The sequence below is a fragment of the Laccaria bicolor genome, genomic scaffold (genome assembly GCF_000143565.1).
Source record: "Laccaria bicolor S238N-H82 LACBIscaffold_4 genomic scaffold, whole genome shotgun sequence".
NCBI classification, from domain to species: domain Eukaryota; kingdom Fungi; phylum Basidiomycota; class Agaricomycetes; order Agaricales; family Hydnangiaceae; genus Laccaria; species Laccaria bicolor.
The window spans coordinates 2,280,146-2,302,120 of NW_001889875.1; the positions used below are offsets into that span (position 1 = coordinate 2,280,146).

The 21,975-nt window shown below is 49.0% G+C and overlaps 11 protein-coding genes across 11 annotated transcripts; 3 read left to right on the forward strand and 8 right to left on the reverse strand.

Moving 5' to 3' along the window:
• Nucleotides 1–71: 71 nt before the first annotated feature.
• LACBIDRAFT_292975 (uncharacterized protein) lies at nt 72–1,351 on the reverse strand (the record flags this gene model as incomplete). The annotated part of the gene is made up of 4 exons (XM_001877172.1): nt 72–680; nt 737–1,076; nt 1,132–1,208; nt 1,265–1,351. The coding sequence occupies 4 exons, from the start codon at nt 1,349–1,351 to the stop codon at nt 198–200; spliced, it is 987 nt and encodes a 328-aa protein (XP_001877207.1). The 3' UTR covers nt 72–197.
• Nucleotides 1,352–2,185: 834 nt separating this feature from the next.
• On the forward strand, nt 2,186–3,035 carry LACBIDRAFT_246347 (uncharacterized protein; the record flags this gene model as incomplete). Its single annotated transcript, XM_001876740.1, has 5 exons — nt 2,186–2,328; nt 2,383–2,557; nt 2,608–2,724; nt 2,774–2,882; nt 2,941–3,035. Coding segments are annotated over 5 exons (639 nt in total), but the record flags the coding sequence as incomplete, so codon positions are not given.
• Nucleotides 3,036–3,327: 292 nt separating this feature from the next.
• LACBIDRAFT_312002 (uncharacterized protein) lies at nt 3,328–4,591 on the forward strand (the record flags this gene model as incomplete). Its single annotated transcript, XM_001876741.1, has 5 exons — nt 3,328–3,513; nt 3,562–3,744; nt 3,800–3,876; nt 3,958–4,082; nt 4,251–4,591. 5 exons carry the CDS (start codon nt 3,328–3,330, stop codon nt 4,589–4,591), a joined length of 912 nt encoding a protein of 303 aa, XP_001876776.1.
• A 308-nt stretch (nt 4,592–4,899) lies between these two features.
• LACBIDRAFT_312003 (uncharacterized protein) lies at nt 4,900–5,702 on the reverse strand (the record flags this gene model as incomplete). The annotated part of the gene is made up of 6 exons (XM_001877173.1): nt 4,900–4,974; nt 5,023–5,142; nt 5,195–5,269; nt 5,323–5,370; nt 5,426–5,554; nt 5,607–5,702. 6 exons carry the CDS (start codon nt 5,700–5,702, stop codon nt 4,900–4,902), a joined length of 543 nt encoding a protein of 180 aa, XP_001877208.1.
• Nucleotides 5,703–6,548: 846 nt separating this feature from the next.
• On the reverse strand, nt 6,549–7,285 carry LACBIDRAFT_292977 (mitochondrial 54S ribosomal protein YmL19; the record flags this gene model as incomplete). Its single annotated transcript, XM_001877174.1, has 3 exons — nt 6,549–6,703; nt 6,771–7,196; nt 7,247–7,285. 2 exons carry the CDS (start codon nt 7,283–7,285, stop codon nt 6,789–6,791), a joined length of 447 nt encoding a protein of 148 aa, XP_001877209.1. The 3' UTR covers nt 6,549–6,703; nt 6,771–6,788.
• A 582-nt stretch (nt 7,286–7,867) lies between these two features.
• LACBIDRAFT_246070 (uncharacterized protein) lies at nt 7,868–9,522 on the forward strand (the record flags this gene model as incomplete). The annotated part of the gene is made up of 16 exons (XM_001876742.1): nt 7,868–7,949; nt 8,003–8,016; nt 8,072–8,116; nt 8,179–8,250; nt 8,302–8,369; nt 8,422–8,453; nt 8,506–8,514; nt 8,562–8,665; nt 8,715–8,792; nt 8,845–8,868; nt 8,923–8,972; nt 9,020–9,077; nt 9,137–9,165; nt 9,221–9,264; nt 9,315–9,360; nt 9,417–9,522. Coding segments are annotated over 16 exons (861 nt in total), but the record flags the coding sequence as incomplete, so codon positions are not given.
• Nucleotides 9,523–9,865: 343 nt separating this feature from the next.
• On the reverse strand, nt 9,866–12,379 carry LACBIDRAFT_323809 (uncharacterized protein; the record flags this gene model as incomplete). The annotated part of the gene is made up of 7 exons (XM_001877175.1): nt 9,866–10,087; nt 10,206–10,392; nt 10,596–10,734; nt 10,950–11,530; nt 11,580–11,942; nt 11,996–12,222; nt 12,320–12,379. The coding sequence occupies 7 exons, from the start codon at nt 12,377–12,379 to the stop codon at nt 9,866–9,868; spliced, it is 1,779 nt and encodes a 592-aa protein (XP_001877210.1).
• A 599-nt stretch (nt 12,380–12,978) lies between these two features.
• On the reverse strand, nt 12,979–15,256 carry LACBIDRAFT_292980 (uncharacterized protein; the record flags this gene model as incomplete). Its single annotated transcript, XM_001877176.1, has 5 exons — nt 12,979–14,265; nt 14,295–14,615; nt 14,666–14,700; nt 14,736–15,147; nt 15,203–15,256. The coding sequence occupies 5 exons, from the start codon at nt 15,254–15,256 to the stop codon at nt 12,979–12,981; spliced, it is 2,109 nt and encodes a 702-aa protein (XP_001877211.1).
• A 269-nt stretch (nt 15,257–15,525) lies between these two features.
• Nucleotides 15,526–17,274, reverse strand: LACBIDRAFT_292981 (uncharacterized protein; the record flags this gene model as incomplete). Its single annotated transcript, XM_001877177.1, has 1 exon — nt 15,526–17,274. One exon carries the CDS (start codon nt 17,272–17,274, stop codon nt 15,595–15,597), a length of 1,680 nt encoding a protein of 559 aa, XP_001877212.1. The 3' UTR covers nt 15,526–15,594.
• Nucleotides 17,275–17,301: 27 nt separating this feature from the next.
• LACBIDRAFT_292982 (uncharacterized protein) lies at nt 17,302–20,058 on the reverse strand (the record flags this gene model as incomplete). Its single annotated transcript, XM_001877178.1, has 10 exons — nt 17,302–17,773; nt 17,824–18,185; nt 18,270–19,267; nt 19,324–19,366; nt 19,412–19,449; nt 19,498–19,634; nt 19,685–19,750; nt 19,799–19,843; nt 19,898–19,939; nt 19,997–20,058. 10 exons carry the CDS (start codon nt 20,056–20,058, stop codon nt 17,374–17,376), a joined length of 2,193 nt encoding a protein of 730 aa, XP_001877213.1. The 3' UTR covers nt 17,302–17,373.
• Nucleotides 20,059–20,437: 379 nt separating this feature from the next.
• Nucleotides 20,438–21,697, reverse strand: LACBIDRAFT_323813 (uncharacterized protein; the record flags this gene model as incomplete). The annotated part of the gene is made up of 1 exon (XM_001877179.1): nt 20,438–21,697. The coding sequence occupies one exon, from the start codon at nt 21,695–21,697 to the stop codon at nt 20,438–20,440; it is 1,260 nt and encodes a 419-aa protein (XP_001877214.1).
• Between the last annotated feature and the right edge of the window lie 278 nt (nt 21,698–21,975).

Here is a 21,975-nt window from a genome sequence, read left to right on the forward strand (position 1 = left end):
ACACTCGACAACAATTGTCGCGTTCTGTTTTATTTTTCGAAGCAATATAACTAAACGGGACAAAGACCACTGAGCGAGAACATCAGGAATTGGTCGGACAACACAATTCACTATGAAATGAGAGCGTAACAATAGCGTGAGGTAGAGGGACGTGATGGTGATTCATGAGGGCGTTAGTCTTTAAAAAAAGATGGGGTTCATGCAGCAGCGGTAGAGGTCTCAGCACCATCCTGCTTTGCGGCGGCGTCGTCATCGTAAGGGGCATTGACAGCGATTTTGACAGCAATGGTGCGGCCGCCGATCTCTTTGCCTTCCAACGCCGCAATGGCCTTTTGCTGCTCTGCCTCGCTACCAACGTCCACAAAACCGTAGCCCTTGCTCCTTCGGGGTTGGCCCCAGCGCCTTTGAACGATGCGAGCGGAAACGACATTGATGCCTGCATCAGCAAAGAGAGCAGCAAGGGCTGCGTCATCGACGGCGAAACCGAGGTTGGCGACAAAGAGCATGGTTTTGGAGGGCTCGCCAACGGGGTCTTCACCAGCAGGCCGAGCAGGGCGCGGTGCTCTGGCCTTGCGAGGGCGGGGCACCTTCTTCGGTGCCTCAGGTGTAGCTTCACCTTCATAAGCGGCCGCAGGGTTAACATCTGAAACTTCACCCTCGACCTTTGACTTGGGTTTACGCTAAACAAGCCCAAGTCAACTTTATGGCAGACGATTGCGATTTGAAAAACACGTACAGCAGCCTTTTTCTTCTTCTTGGGCTTGGCAACTTCGTCAGTCTCGTTAGTGGCAGCAGCATCTGCCTTGTGGGCGGCTTCGCCGTTTGCTTCAGCCTCTGAGACTTCCCCGGGAACAGCCTTGCTGCCGCGCCTGCCGGGTCTCCTCTTGGACTTCTTCTCCTTCTTTTCCTTGTCCTTTTGGTCGGACGGTTTGGCGACTTCAACGATTACCTGACGGCCATCGAGCTCCTTCTTGTCAAGTGCTTCGACGGCCTTCTGAGCGGCCTCTGCGGTAGCCAATGCGACGAAACCATAGCCCGCGGAACGGGTTCCACGCAGAATGACTTGCGCAGAAAGACTGGAAGAGAAAAGATGAGTGAAAAATGGGACGAGGCTGTGCACATGCCACGTACATGTCGCTTTGAACAGGAGCAAAGAAAGCCTTCAGCCCTTCATCCGTTGTGGAATACGCAAGATTTCCAGCAAAAACCTGTTTATGTGGGTGAGATAAATGAAAGTATTGAGTAGTGAAAGATATGTTTGTACCTTGAAACCAAGGCTCTCCTGAGAAATATCCTGAGCAACTGGAGGCACGCCGTTTTCTGGGGCAGGGGCGGCTTGGGCGTCAGACATGATAAGGCTGGTGAAGTGGTGAGATTTTGTTGTGGGATGGACTGAGCTTGTTGAACCGGTTTCTTTGTGTCAAACTTGAGGGTTAAAGAAAAAGTTGGAAACAGGTGGTTGCGACAACTTTATGGTACCAAACATAACACAACTGATGTACGTAATACTCTAGTTGCTATGGATCATGATGATGATCAGCGCGCATATAGTTCACTTTTGATCATGTGGTCTGTGCGTGGGCGTTAATTCAAAGCCCGAAGTTGAAATTGAATTTTATAGTGAATTTATCAAGAATTTATTGTTCATTCTCTCTCTCTCCGTCGCAGTAGCAGTTGGCCTCTACACTCTTTTTTCTTCTTCTCATTCTTTTGACGATCCTACGATGGCCGCTAAACTGCTCAACCTCATAGCTCTATCCTCCCTCGCTATCCTCGCTTGCTCATGGGGTCCTACCCAAACTAACGCTCTCTCCCTTGACTCGCCTCATAACATCGCTGCTCGCCACCACGACGTTATCGCAAAGAAGAAGCGTGCTACCACCGCTAGACGGTGTAAACCCCGCCCAGCCTCTTCTTCCCTCTCCTCAGCTGCTGCCACCACTCCTGCACCAGCCTCAACTCCTACAACAACTCCCAAAGCACCTGCTGCTACATCCACCACCGCCTCTGGTGGCAATGGTACCCCATCGAACACGGGCGGATACAATGGTCCACCTGGTAAAGTCGGTCTGGCCTATGCAGGCCCTGACGACGGCACCATCAGTCATTTCAAAACGGCAAAGGTTACTGCGTATGCCATGTTATTTTCTTTCATCCACCCGATCCTCATCTACATTTTAGAATTTACAACTGGAGTCCCTGGGCCCCAGCTTCTGCTGCCGCTCTTGGACTTGAATTCATGCCAATGCTCTGGGGACCCAAGCAAATCGGTGATTTCACACGGCTCGTCAAGCCAGGTTACGCCAAGACTGTTTTAGGTTTCAACGAGTATGCTCCTCGTGCTTCAAATCATCTTGTTTTTTCAACCATTTCTTTTTGCAGACCCAATCAACCAGGCCAGTCTGATCTCGACCCCGGCTATGGTGCTCAACTATGGCAGCAATATATCCAACCTCTCAAAAACCAAGGTTATGCCTTGGTTACCCCTGCCTGCACCAATGCTCCATCGGGGAAACAATGGATGCAAACCTTCTTCTCAGCTTGCAACGGATGCACCGTGAGTATTTTAACACTTTGTTTGGTCCTTGCCAACAATTGTTTTCCTAGTTCGATGCTCTCGCTCTTCACTATTATGGTACTTCGGCTCAAGATTTCATCAACCACGTTACCGACTATCACAACACTTTCGGCCTTGACATCTTCGTCACCGAATTTGCTTGCCAGGTTTGTTGCCCTTGCTACATTATCAAACGACTTTATTGACAAGAATCAGAACTTTGGTGGCGGTGCACAATGCTCCAGTTCTGACGTGGTAAACTTTATGAATACGGTCACTGGCTTTATGGACAACACCCCTTGGGTTAAGAAATACTTTGCATTCGGTTTGTTTCCTCGCGTCCGCTTGTGATCCTCCAACGTTTACCTCCGTGCAATATTCAGGTCTGCAACATGATATGGTCGGCGTCAACACAGCGAACCAGCTCCTTGCCGGCAACGGTTATCCAACTTCTCTCGGCTACAGCTACATCAATTAAGGATTCCACTGGGACTAATCCCCACATATAAAGATACCCTCGCCACGTCCACGCACCCGTTCGTCTACCGGCAATTCCGACAGCTGTCCTCTGTGCGAGCCACCTTGTGGATTTCGCTGTCCTCGAGCTTTTTCTTCACTACTTGGGTGGCTCTCTTTACGGGTTATAGATCTATCCTACTTTCTTGCTGATGTACTGCTGCGCATGCATAATACCATATCGTGTTTTCGTCATTAGCTTTTTAACTGTTCCGAATCGTATCCCCTGAATTGATTACGAACCGACATATGCGATGAATGGAAACAGGTGTTCAGCAAACATGGTTGCACATCTTACACCCTCTATCAAGCATTTACTGACACTGCGCAACCCCAAAGTTTTACCGAGTCCTTCACTTTCCAAGCTCAGTAACGTCTTTACCAGCACGTTCGCCGATGCACAAGCAAAGAAAGCAGAGACTGGTTGGCTAGTTTTGACCGTATGGCCCTCGTCGTTTATCAACGGGCAAAGTTGACAATCCGTCCAGACTTGCTCGCTTTTGACGCTCAATCGACCATCTGCTGTTGGGCACCTTTATCGCTTTGTTACGCGGTCGTCTTTGCACGACAATGTTAGCCCAAGATCGGTGGACCTGCCCAGCGCCTTGAACAAGGCTGCAATCATGCGGGAGTCTGCTTTAAAAAGCGTCATTTTCGTTGGCGTTCCTCGAGTGAGCGTCGAGAATTCTTTTTTCCGGACGTGAAAATGAAGGAGAACTCTTTCAGGTTATACTTACCCTCGCTGCTCTGCACGAGGCCCTCGACGAAGACGTCAAGAGCATCTTGAGGACCAATTCTCGAAGGTACGATGATTTCATTTCACACCGATCCTTCTTTTTCAGTCCTGGCTCGTACCTGTATTAATCCTCGGGTACTACTATTAGGAGCGCAACCCCAAACACTATCGAATCGATTGTGACCCGGGGAAGAGCCCTCTGGGATTCAATTTACGCGCCTCATGCAGATAAACTCCACGACAAACTAGGGTCATACCATCCAGATTTCATTTGTAAGTACACGTTTCCGTGGTTCGGTTACCCTCCTGCCATTACGGGGGTGTTCATGCCTTCGGGTGGACCGATCTTGTGAAATCGATCCAGTTATCTGATGTGCTGGTTTCCTGTTTCGGACTTTTTGATCTGTGTTACGCTTAAATGCCTTATCATTTTCTTTGCAGCGTTTATAATCCAGTGCTATGGGTCGGTGCTTTCCCCTCTGCCGGGAGGCGTCAAGACGTATGAAGACACGAGCAGCCCAGATGATCTCGATCAGGGAAACCTTAGTCGAGCTCTAGGTTCCGTCGTAGGTATCGCGACCCTTCGTGCCGAAGGAGGGGTCGGGCCACAATTGACGAGCCATACGTTTGGGCTTCTCAAAGCTCGCAGCTGTGAAAATCAGAACGAGGAAGACAAGTGGTTGTCCAGTGACGAAGGAACAGAGTGGGTCCTTCGCACCGTGGACCATATTCTCGATGGAATAGCATCAGATGGACCAGAGTGTGTCAGAGTGAAATTGTAGCCAGATGACCAGCAAACCTTGCCTTCAGGCAGATGTCCCTGCCTGCAGCATTGCAGCATGTTCTTGTATTTCAATTCATTCTCGTATTCTTCCGCCTCTCTCTTCACGTGAGATTATTTTTATTTTTGTCCATCATAGCTCCCGGGCAGACATGATCTTATCGACCTTACTTTTTGGCTGTAAGGCAACGTTTTCACTTTCATCAAGGCCCGTTGCAGTGAAGAGGTTATATAATACAAGGTAGGTGATATAGTACATGATGGCTAATATTATTTTTGAACAGAGCAATCCAGATTCCAGACAACTTTTCAAAGGTTCCATGCCGAGCAAAATCGGAAGAGCATGGCGGTAACTGTCACCGTGTCCATGACCGGTGGGTGCATCTGTACCGGTCATTAGCTAGTTTGCAAACGAGCCATCAAACAACTCACCACAGTCCCTGCACCTGCCGTGCGAACGAAATGAAGTTCCCCAAAGACGTCACCAATCTGATAACGCGTTTGCCGAGTTGGTCGGAAAAATGCAACCACTATGCCGTTCGCGTCTTGGAGCTAGAACGAATGAGAACCGACATTCAGCTATTGGAAGAACCAACAAACGTACAAGAATGTCAGGGCTGTTGGCACTGTGTCGCCAACGATATTGAGAGCCATCAGGACCGTTGAAAATGCGAGCACCCTAAGGATTCAGAGGTAAGACGGGGTGTCGGTCAACTAATTGAAGAAGCTCACATTAACTTTATGGTCTGGCCTGACGAGGTCGGACATTGGCAGAGTGTTCTGAAAATGTAATGTCAGATACGGTCAGTGGCGTCAGAACGCGACAAAAACTTACTTTTCCAATGACGATGCGGCCGAGTCCGCCATTGGCAGCCCACTCGAGTTTTGCAACTCGGTCTTCCTTGTTGGGCCGAATGGAGCGCCAGAGAGTTGTTACACTCTGCCCGCTGGGGTTCACTACGGTCTGTAAAAAGGATTGAGGTATTGAAGAAACAATGTTGATGGATCACCCTAACCTGAAAGCGGTAGAGAACACCCCACGAGTTGAAGAGAACACTCTCCCGTGGGTCCTGGTTGGTCCAGGAGAGAACGTCATTGGAAGCAGTCGACATCGAGTAAAGGGTAAGAATAGGAGTAAGGCAAATGCTCTGACAGAACAAGAAGGTCCATTGCTTCTCCGGTTTTATACGGAGAATTTCATGGCAAGGACGTATGCTGAGGCCTTTTCCGCGCGCTTGATGATGATCCTTGACCTGATCGGAACGTGTTTGAATGGTAGGAGAATAAACGCGAAAACTTCAACGTGCCAATATCGAAGTCAGGGTATCCTGGAATTTGGTCAGTGGAGCAACGAGTTGTGTAGAGGGCTCAATAATCGAGTACACGAGTTAAAGGCGAGCACCAGGACCCTTCTTAGAGTGCTTGCATGCCCTGTCAACGACGAAAAGTGTGATCGGCTTATGCACAATCACACCTTTCGACACCAGCATGTATGGGACCAAAGATTTCCTAAAGGGAGGATTGCGTCGGACAAAAGAACAGATTTCTTTGAGAGAAAAAGATCTTTGTGATGAATTTGATGCTGGTTATCTCTCCGAGTCCACGAGGTTTCTGCTTTAGGCAGTTAGGAATCAAGGCAGGGGACTTTGTATAAGAGGCAAGGCCATCAACGTGCAGGATGGGATCCGGGGTTCGGGAAAGCATGCCTTCATCGTGTAAGGTATACTGTCTCCGGCTGGAAGGCACAAGAGACAGCGCAGACGTAAAGCGTCTCGTGCTCACTCTCATAATGAATCGGCAGCTAAGCATAATGCTGTCTCGGATCTAGGTATGGCTTCAAAGCATCAGCAAAGCAAGCAAGGATAATATTTGCACAATGCCCAATGGTAATTGGACCAGTTATTCAAAATGTTGTCGATCGGTTCAGAAGTTTAATTTCGCTCCAGTAAGCCCTGTCTTGGGGAAGTCCGCTGATGATTGCCGCCTGGGCACAGATGCCACTCTCGGGTCAGGAGTATACACACGATTCGAAATTCGGAGATAGTTGCAACCCTTATTTGCTTCCACAATTGCGAAATCGCCACAAATTTACATGATGTAGACCGGGACTGACCTATACGGAGTTAAAGGAACGAGATCAATATCTAGGCTGGAGAAATAAAAATTTGACGACGACATACGGTAAGGAGAATGTCGAATTATGGAACTACCTGAATGCCCAAGCTCCTCGCGCTCCCAACAATCATTCTGGCGATCGACTCCAGTGGCAAACTCTTCATATGCTCATCTGCGGATTTTATCTTCGCAATCTCATACACATGCTTGAGAGTGATTGTCCCTATGATATCATGGCCGGGTCGACCAGTTCCTTTCTCGATGCCCGTCGTTTTTTTGAGGAAATACGACACTGGGGGAGTCTTGGTGACAAAAGTGAAGGTACGATCGGGTTGAACTCGAATGAGAGTCGGCGTGGGGACTCCTGGTTCTATGTGTGCAGTTCTAGCGTTGAATTCCTTGCAAAAGTCCATTGACTTGACACCGCGTGCACCAAGCGCAGGGCCTACTGGAGGGGTTGGTGCAGCTTTCCCAGCTGGAATGAGCAGGCGCTAGAAGAGATTTTAGGCAGTGAGTAGTAACGAGGTTACGAAGAACCTACCACGATTTGCTCTCTGGCCTTCTGGGCTGCCTTGGACATTGGGAGGTGACAAGGTACTGTAACTTTGAAAGAAACTCACGACCTTGGTCATGTGACAAGTTCACGACTGCCAACTCACACTTGGTGCTTAAGTTCTATCGGTAACCGCAACCACCATGAAGTCCCTCTCAATTCTCCTCTCCCTCATATCTCTGGTTGTTGCCACTCCACTATCGTACTCTAGTCAGGAGCAGCTACCCTTCAATGCTGATGGTGCTACATACCCCGGATTTAACCTGGATTTGACCGCTCTCCGTCTAGTTGAGATGGAGGGCCAAGCTCCCGTCTGGGTGACAGAATTGGAGAAGGTTTGCTACAAATCCTACCTAATTCCTTCCCGGTAGTTTTACTGTCCTCATCTAGATCAAGTTGAAGGCTGAAGGCATTAATTTCTTTGACATGTGAGTGAACCCATTTATTCCACTTAATTCCACATTGACACCGGTTCTTCTAGAACCGAAGCGCAGGACTTGAGCTCTTCTGCCCGTTCTAGCCTCCAGACCAATTGTGGGCACATGCTGTTCTCTGTCGTGTCATCTCTTACAGACCCTAGATGTGTTCCACGCACCAAACGCCACAGAGAGGGTCAAGCCGATATTAAAGACCTTGTCCACGAAAGGACCGAAGGAGAATCTGGAGAAATTCTCAAGCTTCCGCACAAGATGTAAACCCATCCTTTCCAATGTTCGCGGGACCCTTGAACTGATGTGATTGCAGATTATCGCAGTGACGTAAACAGTCAACGGCTTTTTGCAACGTGGTGTTCGCTCAAAGATTCGTTTTCAGACCGGGAAAGAAAGCCAGGCATGGCTCCTTTCGAAGATATCACAGGTCAGGTTGTGATCACTGGAAGCAATCATCTGATTCGATGGCTGTAGCAGATCACCGCGGAGAATGCGTCGAAGTCTCTTCGTAAACTGATTACCTTGACAGAGTTTACCCATCCTTGGGGCCAACATACTATCGTTCGTACTTACTTTATACATTCTATTGGTGTCATAATGCCATTCTGCCAGATCGTTCGCATCAATGGCTCTTCGACTGATGACGATGGTGTTGTTATTATTGGTGCCCATCAAGACAGGTAATGTACCTCGAACACACGGTTGTGTCGCCTCACTGACCAATGTCGGCAGTACAAACATGTGGCCTTTCCTGCCTGCTCCTGGTAAGCTTGTGTTATCTCTTCATCAAATTAACTTGCCACCATGGAATATCAGGAGCGGACGGTATGCAATCGTCTTGCCTTGCTGTCGCTACTGATCTCCGTTTACAGACGATGGCTCCGGAAGTGTTACCATTTTGGAAGCGTATCGTGGCTTGATTGCCGCTGATTTCCATCCAGTACGCTCAGTCGAATTCCATTGGTACTCTGCCGAGGTTCTTGCTTCACCTGCTTCAATGCGTCACGCATTCTGACTCGACACAGGAAGGAGGTCTTCTCGGTTCCCAAGCTGTCGCAAAAGACTATCAGTCCCGTTCCGTGAATGTTATTGCAATGAGCCAGGTATGCGGGGATGTCTTTCTCGATCGGTCAAACTAGCCTTACCGGATTCAAGTTTGATATGACAGCTTGGGTCAAGGTAAATCTCTATTGGATCTTACCCCACCCTTCTCAAACCTTTTGTATTCTCCAGCGCGGAACGCGAGAGGAAGTCGGCATAATTACTGACTTCACTGATCCAAGGTCATTCCTCACGATTTTGCTTATTCCTTGGCCTGAACCATGTACAGTCTTACCAAATTCAACATGGACATTGTGGACACATACCTTGATATCCCTTATGTACCGGTAAGTTTTGACGGGCTAATGAAGGAGCTGTGACACTCATAAACTACTCTTGTATGTAGACCAGATGCGGATACGCTTGCAGTGATCAGTTAAGTTCTTGATGAGCTCCCGTCGCTCACGTATTCAAGTTTCTCCCCATTCAGCGCCTCATGGAGGAAGGCAGGATACCCTTCGGTTTTTACCATTGGTAAGGCATCTCTATTCAAGGATTGAATAGCAAAACTTACTCTCTCGCAGAGAGCACGTTTGAAAATTCGAACAAGCATATCCATAGCGCCAACGAGTCAGTACACCTCACACCAATGCCTGTCCTACCTAATGCATATAATGCGTTCACAGCCGCATCGACATTTCTGACGAGTTCAGTTTCTCTCATATGTTGGAGTTTTCCAAGCTGGCTGTTGCATTTGCAGTAGAGCTAGGTGGTTGGTCCGAGACAGATTAACCCTTCAATCATACCCCTATCTCTTGTTTTACTGTGCAATATATTTCATGGATGCATCAGCGCATCTTCTCAAATCAATGAAAAAAGGAATCGATTTAAGAAAGATTTCCCAAAAAATGAGCATTGAACAGTTCCATGTATTTACTTATATATGTCATTGACCAAAACGACCCAAACCCCGAAACAGGTCTCTATTCTGGGTCTAGAAAATGGAGGCACTGCTTGCTGTAGCAGATAATATTCTGATCAGTCATGACCGCGTGTATGACTGAGTCTGATAACATGTGCTGTGTCCTGAGTGGCCTCTATTGTATTGCCGAAGAAACTTTAGTGGGTGCTTTTCTTAATATGACTGCCGTACAACCTTGACATTTCGGAAATCCCAAAAGCAAACACCGCCATCTGGATAGCCCTTGACGAAATAAGAGTGGAGGGCGCCTCCTTTTGAACAGCTGGAAAGGGATAGGGTACCCGTGTGTCTGTAACCTAGCTGGAGCTTAGGCGGTCTGTCAAAGCCACTGGCGCGCTTATCCCAGATCTGAACCTGGTGGTCAAGATGGTTGGTCTACAAATAAAACTGTCAGCAGAGCTGTATACACATAGAAGCACCGTCTAGCAAGCGCAGTCGGGAAGTTAACCTCAACTATAAAGACATTCCTGTCGTGGACATGTATTTGGCTCACAGCGTTGCCGCACCGGGCTTGTCTCGGCCTCGCTGTAGGGTGGTCAATATCGAGGGTCAGAATCTTTTGACCAGTGCCAACATAAAGCGTTGTTTCCACAGCGGCGAGGGTGCTTGGGATAGTACCGATCTTGCTTATGCTTTCACTTGAAGCAAGTGCCAGATTATCTGGGTGCAAAGTCCAGAGCCTAATGGATTTGTCGTGCCCCCCCGTAAAGAATTGAACGGATTCATTGGCAGAGAACAAAGGTGACAGACAGCTCAAGCCACATCGAATCGATGGGGTGCGTGATTGGTCGGATCCTGTATGGGGGCGGTGCGAGGATTCAGAAAGAGCTGGAGCCTCGTCCTGCCGAATGGGAGTAAAAAATCCACACAGCAACCAACACACCAGCCTCGCCATACCTCAACAAGACGAAGTATTGAAATATCACATGGACCGTTAGCGTACCCAATTACTGCGATATTTTCTTTGACGAGACAAGCATCCACGACATGACGAAAGTTATCTCCACTGGGAATTGAGAAGGCTGAAAGTCGGTGTCTAAAATGCTCAATGAATGAATGGTCCACAAAGAAGAAAAAAAGGGCAAAACCGACTTTCGTGTTCTGTGCCAGAACTGCACGTCCGCTCGCATGGAAACAGTAACAAAGGGTAGATCAGACATCGGAACAAGGACCCGCCTCGGTTTGTTATTAGGCGTTTTGGGCAGTAAGAGCAAGCTTCTTCCAGGGGTTGGTTTACTGGGGGGAGCCATCGTTCCGGCGTTGGATGTCGATCCTGTAGAAGTTCTGGAGCTGGATGCTCCGTCGCTTGAGATGACCACCTGTCGCACTCTTGGGCGGTGTATGGGTGTTGGAGGAACACCAGCCTCTGGTGGGGATGCGCCAGACTTGCGATTACATGGTTGAGCTTCCTTGTCAATGTAGTTCTCCCCGTCTTCTGAATCGCATTCCGAGCCAACGCTCTCAGCGACTCGGTCTGATAAATTGCCTTGTTCTTCATGTTCTTCGTCCCAGGAAATATCATCTATGGCATGGGAACGCTTTATAACTTTATCCTGGTGGTCTGGACTTACGACGAGGTGCGAAGACATCGGCGCAGCTCCTGAACCAGAAGAACTAGCTGCGTCGACATGCGCATCCTCGATGCCTGGTGCTGGCGATTCTCGCAGATCGATAATATCACGCCGGGATGAACTCGGTTGAGTTTCTGGCTTGCTCCGAACATAGCCCATGAGCATAAAAAATGCGGTGGCAGCGACATGTGGGTGGCTGAATTGGAAGCGTGCGGTTCGTTCATCAAGTATATCAACTCTGCGTGACCTGTCAGAATGCCAGTGGATGTTGATACCAAAGTGAAAATGGAGCTGACTCTGAAGCGCTCAAACCAGTCCTTTGCAGAAACACTGAAACATCCTCGCATGTCATTCCTCCTTGATGAAATGTTAATTTCAAGGTATTTCCGTGTATTTTCATGCTGTCTAAAAGGCCCCGATTTGGGTCAAACGCTACGTGGTCATTTAATGAGGGTGGATCGAAGCAGCGCTGCGAGGACGTTGAAGCACCCAAACTATTTGGTCCCGTTTGCACAAAGGATTTCTCGGGGCGTCCTTCAATATCTAAATCATCGACGTTTATAGGATCCAGAGGCGTAGAACCAGTTGAGATTGAGGAGCGACTGATTGGCTGTATTTGCACTGGGACCGGTTTTTGACAGGCTATTATTCCATCCTGGCTAGGTTTGTGTCAACTTCTACGATAATGGTAAGCACTATACAGAGGACTCACAAAACAACCGGAGGTGCAATCAGCTTCTTGTCTGGGTCCCTTAATTGCGGAAATTGTTCATATATAGAATACAGCTGAGGACGTTTTGGTTCAGGAGCATCGTAGGTTTCGAGAATTCGTTTTCGGGGTAGACTTTGACGTTGATGGTTCATTACCAGGATGGTGCTGGTGGAATTTGGCCTTGACCTCGGAAAGATAACAAGGACAAGCACAGAGCGAAGTGTGACCTGGCCATGTCCACTCGCAGGCGACAACAGGAAGATGTGGATGAGGCTTATGAAATTCAGTCAAAAGCTGCCATTCAAGTTTGTCCAACGCTCTCACTTCGTTTGACAACCCGAAGCCTACCAGAATTGCATAGGGAGCGTTGAGATCGACCGCCATTGGTGTTGGTTTAGCAATTATTGCACATCATGGATGGCCCGTATTTAGGTGAGTGCTCATAAAAACGTCGCCATCTAAACAGTATTGTTGAATCTTTATGAAAGGCGGCAAACACTCGCTTTCAAAGGCTTCATTGTATCTGGATGTGCGTGCGGTCTGACCATAAACTTTCATCACTTCTTTATCGGGTCAGATAGTCACCATCTTTGGACTTGTTTTTGGTGCTGAAAGCGCTCTTTTGACTCACGAAACTATGCGCCGTAGGGAAGAAGCTGTCATTAGACGTGAAGCAAGATTGGATCTTGCTCGGCAGGGTTTAGTTGGCACCGAAACCGAGATCGCGAAGTGGAGGGAAGCACGCGAACGACAGGCGTCAGAATCATAATGTGTCTGGGGGGCACACAGTTCCAAAAGATTTTATTTATCTATAGAAGGTGACTGAACACCTGCCTGCTACATGCTGCCAATTGTAGGATAATCTCTAGAAAAATGGTCAATTATGATTGCAGCGACGTAAAACAAGTCCGTGAGAAAGAAAACAATGAAAGCTGAGTGAGTGGCAAGCCAGATTTAGTATATGTTTCCCAAAGTCGTAGCGTTCAATACGCCTGGGCTGTATAGCCGTTCTGTTGTGATTGTTGAGGTGACCAGTGGTTGTCCACCACTGGCGCAGGAGGTTTGGGAGGGGGGCCCAAAGTAAAATTCTGTTTGCTGTCGTGGGTAGGCAGCGGGGGAGGGGGAGGTTGAGCGTGAGTATAGGATTCTGTGAGAGGGGGAGGAGGAGGAGGAGGAGGAGGTTGGAACACCGGCGGCTGTGGTTGTTGGTATAGAACGGGCGGGTGAGGTAAACTTGCATGACGTCGTGGTTGTGTATTAATGAGAGGTGGAGGAGGAGGGGGAGGAGGGACCACAGCCTGAGAACTGGTGTACAGCTGGGGTTCTGTGCTATATTGCAAGGGCGGGGGAGGCGGTATGGTTGAGTAAGTGTTGTTGGGGAACACGTTGCCAGTCTGCGTAGGGCTATACGAACTTAGGTGCTGCGGGGAGTTTCCTGACGGTGGAGTGGCAACTTGAACGGGCGGTTGGGTATATACAAGCTGAGGTTGTTGTGGGAGAGGACGAGAACTACCATTGCTATTTCCGGGTTGAAAATTCATGGGGGGAGCAGGAGGGTGGGGTAAAAGGTTATCATGGGATATTGATGGGGTTGTTGGATAATTCTGATACGTTTGTGGAGGTGCTGGATTTGTCTGCAAGGTAAGAGATACAGGGGATTGAGTCGCTGGTAGATATTGCTGAGGCGGAGCTGACGTTGACTGTGGTATAGTGAACTGAGAATATCCGAAGGATTGAGAGGTGGTGAAAGGCTGTTGAAGGAAGGTTCCTGAACTTGACGGCGGCAGATAGTTTGTTGGCATTGGTGTCTGGGGAGGGGGTGGTGCGTACGTCGGGAGAAATTGAGCGGCGTTGTAGCCCGACGGCGAAGGAGTATACGATACGGACGGAGCAAAGCTAGAGTTCTCGGAAAGCGGGGGTTGTAAAGGCACAAACCCTGACGATTGAAGAGGAACGAACCCCGAAGAGGACGTGGGCATGCTATGTCGCGGGCCACGGGTTGGAGTTTGATATGCCGGTTGGGGCACGGGGTCGTATGGAGGTTGGTAGGAATTGTGCGGGGAGTAGGTTTGCATGGGACCAGGCAACGAGTTCTGAACATGCGACGACTGACCTGGAGGTGTCAATGGCCGATCATACAAGTACAGAGAAGATGCATCAGATATGGACGGCTCGTGCCCGTATGAGTGGTAGGATGTGAGGGTCGATGCAGTTGACTGTGGGCGATGTCCGTACCCAGTTGGGACAGGCTTTAAGCTACGGTGAGATATCTGGATGGTAAATGATAAATGAGACCTACTGGAAGACTGTCTCTTCGGCGATGTGGTTCAGCCACTCCAAATTCTTCAAAATCACGGGCAAGGATATCGACTGGCAAAATTTTGCTTCTCTGCTCGTATGGGGCGACGTAGAGGTCAAGATGGGCGGAACCTGAGGGCCGTAATGAGGAAGGCAGCGTTTCCGATGTTTGGCGAGAATGGGCGTATGCACCACTTGTTGATGCTACCCTCGATGAATGCGCAGGTGAGGGTTCACCTGACGGGACGAAAGAACCTGGGCCTCCATATTGTTTGTTCGCTTTGGTGGGCTTCGGCGTCAATTTCTTTTCCGGAACAGGTTCCTGTAACAATACATTAGCTACGAAAAGAGCAATGATCAATGTCTACTGACGTTCGACCAGAAAGTCAGCTCCAAGTAAACTTTACCTGCAAATTTATCTTTATTCGTCAAAGTAAACCACTCTGGACACGGATACGGTTGTGAGATCCTGGAGGATTCATCATGAATTGAGAGGCCATACCGTCTGTCTCTCCTTTGGTCAAAACCTCCGTCAAATCGACAATGGTTTCACCAATGAGATCGGGTTCACGGGGGTCATCGGCGTAGCAAGCCAGTTTCATAGTCTTGCCACCTTTAATTTTCTTCTGAACCATGGCACCCTTTGGAGGAGGAGGAGGAGGAGTCCCATCTCCTTTAGCGGTTCGAGCCAGCACGTCCTCCACGTCTTCATAGAGAGTAAACCTGATTTCTTCGTCCCACTCTGGATGTTGACCACCACGTTTGATAGCCTTGGTTCTTCGTTTCTCACCATTTACCACGACAAGGCAGTATGGATCCTGCTTGCCGATGTGTCTCTTGTTTGGAAGATGGTTCTAGAGAAGTAGATTTGTTGAGCGCGCAATGCATGATTGGGTGGCATTAACGCACTGCTTTGAGAACAACGACAATGAGTGTGCCAACTTCGCGTGGGGTTGAAGACATTCCGTGTCGAGATTGAGTATTGCTCAAAAATGACAAGTCAAGATGCGCAGTGCATCAAGAAAAGATGCAAGTTCGATGAATGTTTTGACTGCCACATTCTCAGTCTTTGCGGCGTTGTGCGGAGTTGTTTGGCTCTGCTTACCACCATATGTACCGTAGCATAGTTGGCTGACGTTCAATAATATGGTGCATAAGTAACATTCTACGTATATACATGGGAATACAGAGAGAAAGTAAGGTGTACAAGTGATGTACATTGCATGCCGAAGACAAAAAAGAAAAAGTGGGACGAAAGGATGGACGAACAGAGTGAGAAGGAGGTGAGCCACTTGAAACATTCAGGGGCCCGCTGTCGCGTCCGGTGTACTGGGCAGGCTTGAGATTATGGCGGCGGGATGAGCGATGGTATCCGAAGACAGGCGGTGTGTTGCTATTGGCAATTTAGGCGGGTCTTTCTCAGGCTGCTCGTCTTCAGGCTCACCAGAACCTTCAACTGTGTCGAGTAACGCTTTATTCATATCCGCATCCTCAGCGGGCTCTGACGTGTATACAGAAGTTTCCATTCCACTGGCGTTATCTGCGTGTGTGGAGTCGGAATCGTGGACCACATCTTCGGAGCGCTGATGAGCTTCCCCATCTCCGGCACTCAATCCGCCGGTCCTGATGCTATTGGTGGTCCACAAACTTCGGTCCCTCGCCAAGGAAGAGGTTGCTGTTCCCAACTGGACGCGTGCGCTCCACCGACTGGCTTCACTCTCCCAACTCCCCCTCCTTGAGCTCCTCGGCCTGAGTGCTCTCACACTGGCATCTACATCCCTTTCCTCCAATCGATCATCATCCTCAAGAACGAACTGACTTGTGCTTTCGGCGTCTGGATACGACAGACTCACTCCATCCTGAGAAAGCGAATCCCCAATCGCCGAGGCGGTCGAACTATAACCTTGTGGGCCAAATCGGCCTGGCATGGCGTACGCCGACGAGGCCAACGTTAGCATAGAAGCATTATCAAGAGGAGGTGAGGAAGGGCGTGGATTGTTACGAGGATGATGGGTGGTGTGCAAGGGCGCCTGAACGGGAGACAATGTGCCGCCGCTGAAGAGACTGTTATGTTGCAAATTGAGATTTAATGAATTCAGGCTGCCCGGATTGCGCAACGACGACGTGCGAGATGATGGTTGGGCAGGAAGGGTCGAAAAAGTTATAGACGTCCCGTTTCCCAGATGTCCTGGGTTGCTCAAAGAAGATGACTGCCTCACATGTGGGGCGATGCGATGAAGGTGTGTTGAAGTCGTAGGAGGCGCCTGTGCGATGTGCGCCATACCGTTTCCATTTAAATCGATGCTCATGAGAGTAGTGGGCTTCGTGCTAGCTGCTATGCTACGGAAGGTTCGGGGGTCCGAAAGGTATGATGAAGATGATCGAGAGGGGGAGGGCGAGGGAGGTGTGCTGGGGGGTAATGGTCGCACAGAAGCGTCGTCATCTGCTTCCAAAGCGCTCGGTGACCACAAGGAATCGCGGGCAAAGGAAGATCGATCCACTGAAATGTTATCATCGCCATATGACTGCATGGAACCACGGAACTCGTCATCTTCATATAAAGATATGGTCCTACGCTTTGAAAGAGCAGCAGAATCCAATCTGGATTGATGCCTTCCACCATTATACGAGGGTGATGGCAATGGCGATGAGGCGACACGACCAGCCACACGAACAGGATTTTGTCCAGCGCGTCCCATGCCAAGGTCTGCAATAGTAAGGGGAACATTTTCTACACGCTTAGCTTTAACGGTTCCGGACAACTTGCGCTGAAACCAATTTATTATGGGCTTGCTTGAGCGACGCAAAACCTTCTTTTGCTGATTATCCTGGTTAGGAGGCTTGAGCAAAGTTGGAGCGACCGAAGATGATGCTTGTTGCCCCTTCTTCTTGAGAGGACGAGGATTACTTGTGGTAGCTGTAATGGGCTCGAAGCCAACATTTGGAGGCTCGACGTTGTTCATGTGAGGAGCCAAAGGCATTGTGGACTTGTTGTGGACAACGTTGAAGATGTTGGTAACAAGTGTTGAGTAATATCGGAAAATGCCGTGAAAACATGTTATGTAAATATTACTTGGCTATCACCAATCTGTCTTCTTTATTCGCTTTGCAGCTCCAATAGGAATCTTGCCTTGATATCCAAACCCATCTAGCCATGGCCACAGCTCACTCCTCGTCTTCTCAAAACTCTCGATCGACCCCCTTTGCTGCATCGTCAGCGCAATATCATCCAGCCCGTTCAACAAACAATGCCGTCGGAAAGGATCAGTCGTGAACTTGACTGATGGTTGGTCGTTTGGACGACGTATTTCCTCCGCTTCAAGATCAACCTCTAACTCTAGTCCTGCTTCCGCATCCTTAGCCAGCACACGACAGTCTTCCTCCGAAACTGCAACAGGCAACATCCCATTCTGCATCGCATTGTTTTTGAAGATGTCGGCGAAGCTTGGGGCGATGACACAACGAATTCCAAAGTCGTTTCTGAAGAAAAGTCAGTTGGTGTTGAGCTACATTGCTCGTTGGAAGCTTACAGGCTCCATGGTGCATGCTCACGCGAGCTTCCACACCCAAAGTTCTTTCCAGTGGAAACAAGAATCTTCGATTGGTCGTAAGGGACGCGATTCAAGATGAAATTGGTGTCTTTGCCCGTATGTGGATCTTTACGCAACGTGTAGAACAGAGCTTCGGCAAGACCAGTCCTCTTGAGGGTTTTGAGGAACTGCTTTGGAATAATCATGTCAGTGTCGACATTCTCGATATGAAGTGGGGCCGCGATGCCCCTCAAAATGACGAATTTCTCGACAGAAGAGGGCGAAGTTACGGCAGGCAAGGCGGAAGTGGTGCCGTCGGATGACTGTTTCGCTGCCGGTGAAGGTGATGCTTGGGGCTCGTCCTGAAAGTCGCTAGCATTGACCAATTTCAACTTTGGGGCAGCAGCAATGTTCTCGTTCGCAATCTGACCAATAAATTTACGAACATCCGTCAATTTCCCTGTGATCGCAGCGGCAGCAGCCATAGCTGGGCTGAGTAGATGGGTGCGACCACCAGCACCTTGTCGGCCTTCGAAATTGCGGTTGCTTGTGCTAGCACACCGCTCGCCCGGAGCTAACTGGTCGGGATTCATGCCTAAACACATTGAACATCCAGCTTCACGCCAGTCAAATCCTGCACGTTTAAAAACGACGTCCAGCCCCTCCGCCTCCGCGTGTTGCTTGATAAGGCCAGAGCCTGGAACAATCATGGCAATGACGCCAGGGGCAACTTTAGCATCAGGCCCAGCAGCCAGTACGATTTTGGCGGCAGATCGAAGATCTTCAATACGACTGTTCGTACATGAACCAATGAAGACTTTGTCAACCTTGATCTCTTCCATGGGTGTATTAGCCGTGAGTCCCATATACGCCAAGGAACGCTCTGCCGAAGCGCGCTTCACGGAATCAGACATTTTACTAGGATCGGGGACAGAGCCAGTGATTGGGACAACATCTTGCGGAGATGTGCCCCACGTAACGGTAGGAATGATGTCGGATGCGGGGATGTTAACTTCAATGTCAAACCTGGCGCCTTCGTCGGTTTTGAGAGATCTCCAGTACGTTACTGCGTGATCCCACTCATCTCCTTTCGGAGCAAGGGGGCGATTGCGAAGATAATTGAAGGTGACATCGTCGGGAGCGATCATTCCCGCACGGGCACCAGCCTCGATACTCATATTACAAACGCTCATGCGCGCCTCCATGCTAAAGCCGCGGAAGACTGAACCCGCGTACTCAATGACGCAACCTGTCCCACCTGCGGTCCCAATGACTCCAATGATATGGAGAATGACATCCTTGGACGTAACCCCTTCATGCAGTTCACCATCGACAGTAATTCGCATGTTCTTCCCTTTCTTCTGCAACAACGTTTGTGTGGCCAAAACATGCTCGACCTCCGATGTACCGATACCGAATGCAAGCGAACCAAAAGCCCCATGTGCTAACGAGTTCAAAGTTAGCGATCAATGTCGTGGCATAGTCTTTGTGCTCGCTCACTTGAAGTGTGAGAATCACCGCATACACAAGTAATACCAGGGAGCTATTTTCTTCAGTCCACGGTTTCATAAAGAAGACTAGAACTTACAGTGAAGCCTTGTTCGGGTCCAATAACATGAACGATGCCTACATCGCTCATTAGAGTGTTTTTATGAAATTATGCAATGCACGTACCTTGTCTTCGGTCTTTCATCCCAAAATATGTCAACCCAAATTCTTTCACGTTGTCTTCCAAGGCAGCGCACTGCGCGCGCGAGTCCGGTTCCGCAATAAAACTCTCGACTGATGTAAAATTCTTTCGCGAGGCAGTTCTTGAGTCAAAATTCAGCAGGGCGACATCGAAAGGAAAATATCAACGGACGGAACGTTGTGGTCGACTGTGGCCAGGGTACAATCAGGGCGACGAACTGAACGTCCTGCATTTCGTCTACAAAATGTCAGCACATAGCTTATCCTACTCGAAATGTCAACGCACAGTCCCTCGAATGCTTGTGGGCTCGTAACTTCGTGAACAAGATGACTATGGGGGGTGTGAACACAAACCAAACCGATTGATGAGTTGTACAACACCTACCGATCGATATAAATTAGCGCCAGTCCATCCTCCTTCAGGTCACTGTTTATCAGAATATTAGTTTCACAATTTGGAGGCTGTAGACGACTGTAGACGCACACGACATGATCATCCCAAATCTTGTCGTAAAGGGTGCGCGGCGTAGGAATAGCAGATGGCATGGTGGTACAAGTAGTGACTGGGCTGCAGAGTTTGGACTTCATATGCTATATACTTTGCTATCGCCTCATTTATCGGCCGACCGATCGGATTTGCTCCGACGGCCCTGTGTCGGGATTCGGCGTCTAATTTGTACGATCGTATCACGTGATGTTGATCAATAAAACTGACCTCTGTGACGATGATACTTACATTGATAGGACTTGACATCGCGGCTTACTTATCATTCGAGCACAGTAGTCTTGCATAGAAACGCTTGCACGAGAACCAGGCTCTGAGCGCCCGGACCGGTGACAAGGTTGTGCTGTGCTGAGTGCACGAAACGTGTATATAATGACATAGAGCAGACAAATCGATAATAATGAAAAAAAAATTCTACTGTTAGTGTTGAAGCAAATTCCTCCACCCTTCGAGCTCCTTGTCAATATCTGACATCAACTCGAGCACGATGTTTGAGTAGACCACCTTTCCCTCAGAAAACGGCTTCACACGAACAGAATGAGTGCGAGAGCAGCGCAGTGGCTGGGTTGGCAGCAGTTTAGGCAGTAACGATTTCAACAATGTGTTTTCTTGATGGGATGCGCTTGGAGAGATGGTTGTGTCGACATTTTCGGGATCCTCTTCTCCAACATCTGAAGATCGTTCGTGCAGCCTCTCGCCATAGACAGGAGGGGGTTGCAGGCAGGTGTTCTCTTGACGTCCATCAAGTGCAGCGAAATCAGTGGTTGCGTCCGATACCCCCTTGTGAGAATCTTCAACCAATTTAGGAATATCGGTTTGACTGAGAAAATTCGTGTACAAAGGCTGGTTGTAGATAGCGTTACGCTTGGATGACGGGCGACAAGCAGTCTCGAGGTGTTTGATCGTAGGTTTCGTGTTTCCTTCGCTTACGTATTCAGGACGACCGTCGTAAAGATTTTCTGACAGAGTCATAGTTTGTTTGCGCACAGGACGTGGTGTACGGCCCTCGAGATGACTGCGAGGCGAAGCCTTTTGATTGATAGAAATGGAACTTGAGGACTTAGTATGGACATCTTGACGACGGTGCTCAACAGCCTGAAGAGAGAGTGAAGAAGTAGATAGGGATGTTGATGGAAGTAAAAGAGCGGCTTGATTAGGAAACGACTTGAGAGAGGAAAAGTGACTCTGTGGTCTCTTGCGTTTTGATGTAGCATCTTCTAGGTGTAACTCTGAAAGGTCAGGCGGCTCCACGTTCTGGTCCAGTTCGGTGAGGGGTTGGCGGGCCAATGAAGAAGTATCGTTGCAGATGCGCTTCGAAGAAGATGCCTTGAGAGAACGAATTTCCATCAGAGGTGGGATGCGTAAGCTTTCAATTGAACTATGTGCAGGAAATTGGAAAGAAACATTACCCACCAAAGGAGGAGACGGAGTTAAACGAGAACTCGACGACGTAGTGGATGACCCCACTTTCCCTAGAAGCCGGTTTTGATTTTGTCGAAGGTTGGGTAGAGCCAACGCGTTCACCCCGTCAATAGGGCGTTGGCTTATCTCGCGAAGAGGAACGACTTGGAACCGATGAGGTGTTTTATCGCGCACAGCTACCCGCGGGGTCATTTTGACTTTTATTGGGTCACCGTCAGCTTCAGAGCTGAAAGAGTGTAACCGTCCAATAGAGTGCATGGTTGCCAAAGACTTGTGGGATGTGCTCGAGCGTTGTTGAGAGACTTGTGATATCATCTTGCTGCCTTTCAGTAATTTGAGGTGGCCGTAAGAGTCGGAAAATCGCCTGTCGCGAAGAAGGTCGTCTTGTGAAGAAAGAAATAGGCTGCAGATAAGATTGGACGATTCAACCAATTGGATTGCTTACAAGGCTCTTGAGCAACAACGCACAACAAATTGAATGATGTGCTTGTCACGTGTGCTTGCAAGATGGCGCCACAGCCGCGACAACCACCTGC